At 36.7% G+C, this 9,709-nt stretch overlaps 2 protein-coding genes across 2 annotated transcripts; one reads left to right on the top strand and one right to left on the bottom strand.

The window, feature by feature from the left end:
• Positions 1-1,029: 1,029 nt before the first annotated feature.
• On the top strand, positions 1,030-5,566 carry LOC111024580 (protein PAM71-homolog, chloroplastic). Its single transcript, XM_022302294.2, has 10 exons — positions 1,030-1,366; positions 1,589-1,751; positions 2,624-2,807; positions 3,235-3,282; positions 3,439-3,535; positions 4,046-4,209; positions 4,409-4,474; positions 4,846-4,896; positions 5,019-5,123; positions 5,208-5,566. Exons 1-10 carry the CDS (start codon positions 1,237-1,239, stop codon positions 5,271-5,273), a joined length of 1,074 nt encoding a protein of 357 aa, XP_022157986.1. The 5' UTR covers positions 1,030-1,236; the 3' UTR covers positions 5,274-5,566.
• Positions 5,567-6,535: 969 nt separating this feature from the next.
• On the bottom strand, positions 6,536-9,100 carry LOC111024548 (Core-2/I-branching beta-1,6-N-acetylglucosaminyltransferase family protein). Its single transcript, XM_022302255.2, has 4 exons — positions 8,395-9,100; positions 8,237-8,312; positions 8,006-8,121; positions 6,536-7,242 (listed from the first exon to the last, which is right to left on the bottom strand). Exons 1-4 carry the CDS (start codon positions 8,999-9,001, stop codon positions 6,725-6,727), a joined length of 1,317 nt encoding a protein of 438 aa, XP_022157947.2. The 5' UTR covers positions 9,002-9,100; the 3' UTR covers positions 6,536-6,724.
• Between the last annotated feature and the right edge of the window lie 609 nt (positions 9,101-9,709).

Raw genomic sequence — 9,709 nt, 5'->3', positions numbered from 1 at the left:
TTCAAACATGTATACTCCTTTTCTAATTTTCTTGATTCCACTAGCTTTATAAGTTGCTCACAGATGGAATGGGAAATAAATAAATTAACCAATTTGTAGATGCTTTGATTTTGTTAATTAATCCAATTTCAAATTGTTCACCAACCCATTTATAATGTCATGATTTCTTATTTGGATAACAAATTCCAACCATGCTTTACCTCATGACTATGGCTTTAGAAAAATGCCACATTAAACGTCTAAAATAGTCACTCATTATGGAAATTATATCAAATAGTCCTTTTATTTACAATTTATTATTCATTTGGTTGTCTCAATCATACATCAAAAAATCAAAAAATTAAGGTAATTTCAATAACACGAATTTAGTTCAGCGTTAAATTATTTTTCCCTGACCAATAAGTCATGAATTTGAATCCCCCACCCCCATTTGTTGTACTCAAAATAAAATTAAGGTAATTTCTGTTTCCTGTGTTTTCTAATTCAATTCAAAGTTTAAATTCAGCCATTACGAACATAATTCTCATATAAGACACCAATTTTATGTTTTGAAATTGAAGGTTCAATCTTCCCCAATCTTCTCCCTATTTTCGTTGTACTTAAAAATTGAAAATCTAAAATTCACTGAAGTATAATTGAGAGAAATTTGGAAATAAACAAAAAAAAAAAAAAATTTCAAAATCCAAAACTGAAAATATTGAAAAAAAGGCATGCTATTTGTGAAATATAGTAATAATTTGACCAACGAAAAAAAATTATATATATGTATATTTATATTTTATATGATGTTAATATAGCCCAAATTTAAATGTGGCTCACGGGCCGAAAAGAAAGTGAGCCATCCACCATTCAGGACGGCCTGTATAAAGCCCAGGCCCATTATCTTACATGATGGGCCGGATTACTGATTGGGCCTAGACCAATTAATGCGGTTGCCATGCCACAGTTTGGGCAGGGTCTCAGTCGAAACGACGTCGTATCATAGAAGTTCAGTTTTCTCAAGGCTCGGTTTTACAAATCCGAGACAGGCTTGCCATTTTATCTCTCCAACTGCGACGTGGCAATCTTCGGAACTCAGCAGCTCAAGCTCTCTCCCACTCCTATACGGATTCTTGGTGGAGATTTAACTTCACTTTCGCAGCTTCTTCCCGGTCCCACCGCCGCCGGCCGGCCGGCGAGAATTATGGTTTGCAGTAGGGCAGAAATGAAGTTATAGGAAGGAAAAGGGAACGAGAAATGCAGGGATTGGTGGTTCAGTCGCCGTTCGTTTCAAGAGGGAAGAAGCTTCCCTTCTCGCCTTTGCTCGATTCTTTGCCAAGTTGTTCTGCTTCTGGCAGTGTACCTGGAAAGACTGTATCAACATCGCGTAATCTTCTTTTACATTTCCTCCGCTTCTTTCGAATTTTCAGCTTTTTTAGTTTTGAATTGCAATTCCCGAACACTGTGCATGATAAGTAAGATTAGTTACTCATAGTGTAATGGAACTGATTCTTTGAGGGTTTCTTCTACTAATTGACGAACGATTATTTCGTTAACTGTCTTAATTTTATTAATCATATTGGGCGAGTGATGAGTATGTTGCTTACAGAGAGATGCAGAAGAGTAACGAGATTGAGCGGGACGTTTGGTGAACTCCGGGCACATTCTTCGAATGTAAGCATCGGATCCGATGGATACAAGCACGAGGAGGAAAAGGAGGACCAGCATGTAATTTCCAGTAGTGCGCCTGCAGATAGTAGTTCCTCTAAAACGTAAGTTACGTCATTTTTTATTTTGACTTTTCATAGTTGAAACTGAAACTTATTGGTGATGCGTTAAAATTTCGATTTCTGTGACTAGGGCTTGGGTATGAATTATGATACATTTAACCTTGAATTTTGATGGTGAAATGCATTCTATAGACCAAATCGATTTTCCAGCTAGGGAAGGTTACGAAATCGAACGTCCGTCTAATAATAAATTTTTTAATATTATTTTAAATCAAAATGCTATTGAGACTTCAATTCAATTTGTAGTTTTGACAGAATAACACTTGGTACAAAGGAGTGTGGCATATTCTCAGCTGCTCAAAAAGTTTAGTAGAGTAGGATCAACTCATTTCTATTATAAAAGATTCTTCAGGCTGAATCCGCCTTATTCATCGCACTCCCTTGAATATAAATCGATGGCTTTTTTCTTATTAGTGGTTCTTCATTTGAAACAGTGCTTTTGTCTCAGTGGATAAAACAACATATTTAGATGCAGCAATAGAAATAGACCGACCAATAAAAATACGCCACATCATAAAGTTAGTGTGAGCTTCTTATTGGATATCTAATAAATGAATTAAATTTACCCAAACCATGAGCTTAAATTTTTGGGTTGAGTGGTGGTTTATTCATCCTTAACACTTCTACTAGTTGCCTGTAAAATAAACCTATTAACTTTTCCCTGTAATCGTGCTCACTGCTCCACTGAGGTGATGTTGTCAACGACATCTTACTTCTAAAATCTGTTGGGTAAAACTGATTCTGTTGCCTACTTTGCAATTTAGCGAGTCCAGGACACATTTGGAGCTCTCGTATGAACCAATATCTCTTCATCTTCTTCTTGACTCATTTATATATCTTCTATGTTTTGGCAGTGAGAAGTCTCCAAATGGATTGCCTTATCCACTTTCTATTGCGCTAGTACTATTTGGATGCAGTTTAGTCTTCTCGCTGATTGCCTTTGTGAAAGGAGGGCCTTCATCAATCTTAGCAGCAGTTGCGAAGTCAGGATTCACTGCTGCATTCTCATTAATATTTGTCTCTGAAATTGGTGACAAGGTGACTTTTTTACATTGGAATATTGTCTCTATTATCTTCTAGGCCTAGGGGCTTGGTTACATGTATCTTCTTTTCATCATTTCACTGGTTGGTTCTATTAGTGAATCACTCTATTTTATTGATCAAACCTGAGATTCCGTCAAGGATTGGTAGGAGGACTGTCCATAACCACATAATTCATAGAAGAAGATAGAGATCAATGAAAACATAACAATTTAAATAACTAAGATTGGAAGCTTGAAATTTGACCTTGTTTAACTAACCACATTAAAATTCAACGAATATCAAGTGAAGTAACCAATTTATTCACAATTTTCAAAATGTTTACAGTTTTGTGGCTTTACTTCCTCTTCCTAGCATTCTTAATATCACAGTCCCTTGGAATTATGATGGTAATGTCAGCTTATATCTCATCTCTTTTGGACAGACATTTTTCATTGCTGCACTCTTGGCCATGCAATATAAGAAAGGACTGGTATAACCTCTCTCACCCTCTCTCTCTTTCTCTGTGGTTAAGTATTTTTTCAGTTGTACCATGCTTTCTTCTTTTCTTTTTCTTTTGTTCTCTATGGCTTGATTCTGTGGGTTGGGAATTGAAAGTTCTATTCAGGTATATTGAGTTGTTGAGCAGGTTCTGTTAGGATCTATGGGAGCACTTTCACTTATGACAGTCCTCTCAGTTATAATTGGACGAATATTTCACTCAGTACCTGCTCAGTTCCAGACAAGTAAGCTGAAGCTGCTCTAACTTTTTCAACTACTTTAGACTTTGCGTCAATTTTGACTTTAACCAAAACGAAGAGCATGTTGTGTGCTAGTGTATTCCTGATTAGTATAGTTTTTGCTTTTTGCGATTTATCTGGCTATATTACAGAACTACTAATGTAGTTTATGTTTTCCATAATTCTTGAACAACTTCCTCCTTTTTTTTTTTTGGTCTCAAATATCCATCAATATATCCACTATTCCTGCTTCTTTCCCCGTGAGGACAATAAATTTGGCCCTTCTTTCTTTATGTTGTACTAGATATGATTCTGCTGAGACATCAGCAACATAATCCATGTGTACTGGTATATGATATTAGCTTTATTGTTGAAACTGATGCGATTTTTGTTTATTAAAAGATTCGATTATATACTTGACTTTCCCATTCATAATGAATAATACTTCTTCAGTTCTTCTATGCATAATCTTAGGTCCCAAATCCTAACGATATTTACTCGCTGTCATTTGTGTAGCCTTACCAATTGGGGAATATGCAGCAGTAACTCTTCTATTTTTCTTTGGTATCAAATCCATTAAAGATGCATGGGATCTTCCCGCTAGTGTTCCTAAACATGGTAATGAGAGTGGCCCAGAACTCGATGAATATGCCGAGGCAGAGGAGCTTGTTAAAGAAAAGGTAGATCCCCAGTTGTTAGTTTTCTCTAGGTTGTTTCCTTAAATTTTTTAATTTTGTCTTGAAGTATTGCTTCTTTGCTAAATTGTCTCAAGCAGTATATTTCATATTTGTCTGACTCTGTGACTGACACATACCCTTTCTGACTGTCCACCTCTTACATGCAAGTACCTTATGATAAAGCTTAAATGATTGTTTTCAGGTTTCAAAACAGCTCTCGAATCCCCTTGAAATCATCTGGAAGTCGTTCAGCCTTATATTTTTTGCCGTGAGTAATTTTTAATCATCACTATTTCAGCAGAAAAGTACGATGAAAGCCTATTATTTTCGTGTGTGGAAAATTCATAATAGGAGGGGAAGTTCGTTGAGGAGTTACGTATCAAACAATACTTAGGTGCTCATCGATGAGCACCTAAGTACTTTTCTTTTAAGCATGTACATACACCCTCTGGCTATTAACTTCGCATCATATTTGTAAATAGACATGAATGAATATCGTATTTGGTTCGTCAACTTAGAATGAAACAATTCCTAGGGACAGTCTTCCCCCCAAGCTCTTATGATTTTACGAGTATATGTTTACATTAAAAGAATCCCATTTGCAAGTACTCAAAGTTTGAAATATTCTGTTGATATTAGGAATGGGGTGATCGCTCAATGCTCGCAACCATTGCACTTGGAGCTGCACAGGTGCGATTTTCTACATTTAGAAGCAAAACAGAGTCTTCACTTCTTCTGCTTCTTCCTTTTCCTTTTTTTTCCCCTTTTTTTGCTTTCAACCATGTATTTCTCTTTCAATGTCCACTCTACAGTCTCCATGGGGTGTGGCCACGGGAGCTATTACTGGGCACCTAATTGCAACTACCATTGCCATTCTGGGAGGAGCATTTCTTGCCAACTACATTTCTGAAAAACTGGTATGAGCCTGAACTTCTCTCTCATATAATGCGCTATTTGCTTTATGAATCATTGATGCAACAACTAACTCTACCTTCAATCAGGTCGGCTACTTGGGTGGTGCACTCTTCTTAATTTTTGCAGTAGCAACATTCTTTGGAGTTTTCTGACACTGTTCTTCCGATCGCACGACATCGACTTCTTCTATGCCCCATTGCCAAGCAAGCCGATGCCATTCGGAAACCTGACGCTAGTAGCCACAGAGAGTAAAGGAAGAAAGTGGCTTAACTTTCCCTCGGAAACGTATCATATCTTATTATTATTCACAGGCTTCAGAATTCAGATTTTGTGTGCTTGTCATGAACAATTTTTCCCAAACGGTACGTAGTGAAATTTAGATTTTTGCCAATAAAATACATTCACTGTTGTATTTCAAATGGGAAATGTGCCCTGTCCTTCTCTAGTTGTTATCTGTTTGCTTTTTCTCTGCTCTCTCTTAATCGTGTTTTCCACTCAAAAAAGATTGAGTGATGCCCTAGTGGTAAACCTATGACTTGCCAACTCCATGTCTAGTGTCAGTGGTTATTATTATTATTATTATTTTATATTCGTGAGTGTTTAGAGTAACTTACGTGCATCTCGACTAATCTCACAGGACAGTCGCTTTGATCCTATAATATTTGGTGTCGGAAAACACATAGAAATTAATTTGAAAGCAGATGCTTATCATAACCTCTCAATTCACAAATGAACTACCCATGTTCCTTTAGAGGGACCGACGAACTATCCAGTTGGTCTAGTTTTAGTCATTATTGTTAAAAAGATTTTCAAGAATAAATGCTTATTTGGTTGATTTAATGTGCCTATATTTGATATAGATTTTGTTCAGGTTAAATTACGAATTTGATTCTTGGGCTTCCAAAATTGTCTAATAGAACTTTTAAAGTTGTATTTAACAGGGATATTTTAATGTTAGTATTTAATTTATTCTTTTAAGTTTAAAATACCATATGGTATAATAGGTTCTTTAAGAACTCTTAAAAGTGCTATATTAAGCTTTTAAATTTGGATTTAATAGATCTCTTGGTTTAAAAAAAGAATGTCTACTGTAAAAGTTCAAACATGATTTAAAAATTCAAAGACAAAATTGGTAAATTAACAATTATTTATCTCAAATAGGTTACAAATTTATTAATTTCTAGACTTAATAAATTCTACAAAATTATTACAAATACAGAATACACCGATTCAAAATTTGCAACTCTAGACTTGGACTTGTGTGAACCTAGCAATTTTTTTTTTCCTTTATATCAAATCTTTTACTATTTTTTCCAGCATTAACCTCTTTTAACCCTTCAACTAGTTTTACAAGACAATCATCCATAATAAGATGTCTCTAAAATTTGAAAAATGATCTAATATCCTAAATGGGTGACTTTAACATTCATTATGGTATATATAAGATGTCATTTGTAATATGATTGAAATGCAACGGTAACAACTAGATGACCTAAAACTCTCTGAAGGCTAAAGAATATCAATCGAGATGGCTAAGCCAATTGCCACAAATTGCATCCCCACCCCTTTCTTTTTTACTATTGGGATGTTCATTTGTAAAGAATTATTCAACAACTACACACCTGTTCGTTCGAAATGTACCATTCGAAAGCAATCCAACGATTCGTTTTTCGAGTCTTCTTGCTCCTATTCCTGGTCTAATTACATCTGCATCTCCCCATACCATACATGTATCGTTTCCAGGTTCCCCCAAGCACCACCCTCCAGGCACAGTACGTCCAGGACCACGATGCAATATCTCATTATCGATCTTGTCGAGCACTGGATCGTCCAACTTAAATCTTGTGGCGAAGGCTGCTCCGCTCTCAATCATGAGATCAAAATCATTGGGGCCAAGAAACTGGGGCTGTTCTTTAGGAGGGCTGTCGAATGTGGCATATAGTAGATTATCGTTCAGTACTGTCTTGTTGAACTGACGAGAATTACAGAGGACAGTTGGAAAATAGTTCAAGTGGCTAGATTGCGTATTTGCGAAGTACATCAACAGAGTCCTCGGAAAATTATCCGTTCCCAAGATGCAGAACTCGACAACACGTCGACTCAGAATTGAAAGAGAAGAACCTGAAGAAGAGAACAGTGGGGGAAGATCTCCAGTGTCAGTACAGATAATTGTTTACTTGATTACGATCAAGATCACAAGAGAAAAGGGCTTAGTTTGAGGGAACATTAGAGTTTAAACCAATATGCATAACTGACTATCAACATTAATGTTGGATTCAATATCTCAGTCTTGGATAACATAAAATGAAAAGATGGACAATTCCCACAAGTTCGTCTCTCTCTCTCCTCTCTCCCTCTCTAATGGAAAAGACAGACAATACCATGAGATATTAAAACACTGCATCAAAGTGGAAAGAGCATCACACAAGGAGGCCATTTCCAAGTCTAGGGAATCACCATTTTTAAGTCGAAGGAACTACAAAAATGCTCTCCAATTGCCATTTGACGCTTGAAAAGAAAAACAGAGAGAGGGAGAGGAGAGAAAGAGAAGAAGAAGAAGAACAGAACTAAAACTACAGATAGACAGCTTCACATCAGAGCCACCACCATTAAGCAAAGCTAGAAATGCAGATATGTAGTCTAAGAAAGTGTTGTTGAGAGAAAATCTAGAATTAACAATACGAATGGATTTTATAGCCTTCTTGGAGTGGACCCAAAATCCCCATCTTCTGAAACTTTTCTCTTAACGATACCTTTACTTCATGACCAAATTTGCAACATCCCAAGTTAGACCCCATTATCCACAAGCAATTGAAGTTTCACAGATAATTATGATCTGAAGATTTAAGCAGCAGTCAAATGGGAAGTACTAAAAAAAGCCTACCTGTAAACAATTGAAAGGCATTAGGCAATTCCCTCTTTTGGGTAGCATAGAACATGGCAGTTTTCTCAGAAAGATAAAGCCCTGGATCAACGATAATTGGCTTCAATTTCCTAGCCCTTTCGACAGCATAACAACAACAAGAGTTGGCAGTTCAGAAAAAGTTGTACGAAACCCAGAACAAGAAGTTGGAACTTGAAAAGCATTGAATCTGAGAAATAGAGATTATCTTACTCTCTCCAGCCAATGTAACTTGAATGTGTTACGAAGTTCATATCCTTGGGCAGAAATGATAGGATGTGAAGAAGATCTGAGAAACCCAAAGAAGACCACCCATCAACAAAATTCTCGAAAAATCTTCAATCCCAAATGTAATTTTCAAGAAACCATACCGTCTTGTCTGACAAGTGGGTAATCATCGGCGGTGAGACGTATAAACCAATCCCAATTCGATGACAACCGGAGGAGCAGGGAAGCGCCGTGAAGCGTGGAAGAAATCGCGGAGGAGCCCTTGAGATACACAAAATCAGCCCTACCAACGACATCAACATTCTGGGCAGCTCTGAAAATGGGATTGGATTCGACGGCGAGGGCGAGAGCGTCGCGCTCCGATTGGGGAGCGGAGAGATCGAGGTGGAGAAGGTAGTGATTTCTGGGGTGGTAGACGGCGAGGAGAAGGCGACGAATCCGATTCGAATACCCACTGGATCCGGAAATTAGATAGGCAATGGAAGGGGGTGTGGGATCGGAGGAAGCATTGCTGCTATGGAAGAGGGTCCGGTGGGTCTGGCGGGTCGGGAAGAGAAACGGGTCGGGTTCGGGGCGGGGCGGGTGGGCGGAGGAGAAAGGAGAGTGGTACCCAGAGGAGGAAATGGAGAGGAAGAAGATGAGGGAAAAGAGGGCGGTGGCTAAGATTATGGAGAGAGTGGTTTTGGAGTCTTTGAGTGCGGCGGGGGATGGGGCGGAGGAGAAGAGCGGCGGCGCCGGCGAGGTCTGCATATTTTTTGGGCGAGGGAAACTGGAAGTTGTGCTCTGCAACTTAAGCTATCGCTTTGGTGATGCTGATGTAGTGACGCCCATTGTTCTTTCTTTTGATTTCATCTTTCCCAAAAAAATTTTAAAAAAATGTAAATAATTGGGTTCCATTTTTAAATAAATAACACGTTTTTTAATCAATTTGGTTTGAAATTTTATTTATGCTTAGTTAATCTTTTGTTAAAAAAAAAAAAGAAAAAAAAAGTTAAAGGGAGTGAATATTGAATCATTTGAAAATGGTAATATAATGTAGCGTGAATTGAATCGATATATGAATGTACGTAGAGTTAAAAAAAAATACGATAAAAATTAAACCAATGCAAAAAAAAAAAAAAATAGAATGAATAAAAATAAAACAAGCCCTGATTCATATATAAATAATAATAAAACAAGTTTTAAAATTAGGAATGAAAGGAGATTTTTTTATTACAAAAACATATACTGTTTTTTTTTTTTTTGAAACACAAAAACATATACTGCTATTGTCTATATTTAATCTTATATTAATAGATTTTTTACAACAATAACCACTTTATAATATTTTCTTTTTTTTTTTTACATTTTATAACATTTTCTATATATTGTTTAAAATTATTTTGCAAGATTGGACAATAGTTGCTTTGAATTGAAGTGATCGCCAAATTATTTTTAGTTTCTGAAAAAAGGGGAAAA

This window comes from Momordica charantia (assembly GCF_013281855.1).
Source record: "Momordica charantia cultivar OHB3-1 chromosome 5 unlocalized genomic scaffold, Mcharantia_2.0 BLBB01000005.1, whole genome shotgun sequence".
Lineage (NCBI taxonomy): Eukaryota > Viridiplantae > Streptophyta > Magnoliopsida > Cucurbitales > Cucurbitaceae > Momordica > Momordica charantia.
The sequence above is the reverse complement of the archived record's forward strand: the minus strand, read 5'-3'. Positions and strand labels throughout refer to the sequence as shown.

Bases quoted from the DNA above. Each gene is read 5' to 3' on its own strand.
- LOC111024548 (XM_022302255.2), bottom strand. From the start codon at position 9,001: ATGCAGACCTCGCCGGCGCCGCCGCTCTTCTCCTCCGCCCCATCCCCC. The intron at 8,122-8,236 runs GTAAGATAATCT...TGCTGTCGAAAG, and splicing joins AGTTACATTGGCTGGAGAGA to GGCTAGGAAATTGAAGCCAA. The intron at 7,243-8,005 runs GTAGGCTTTTTT...TCTCTTCTTCAG, and splicing joins TGCCTTTCAATTGTTTACAG to GTTCTTCTCTTTCAATTCTG.
- LOC111024580 (XM_022302294.2), top strand. From the start codon at position 1,237: ATGCAGGGATTGGTGGTTCAGTCGCCGTTCGTTTCAAGAGGGAAGAAG. The intron at 2,808-3,234 runs GTGACTTTTTTA...TCTTTTGGACAG, and splicing joins TCTCTGAAATTGGTGACAAG to ACATTTTTCATTGCTGCACT. The intron at 4,475-4,845 runs GTGAGTAATTTT...TGTTGATATTAG, and splicing joins TCAGCCTTATATTTTTTGCC to GAATGGGGTGATCGCTCAAT.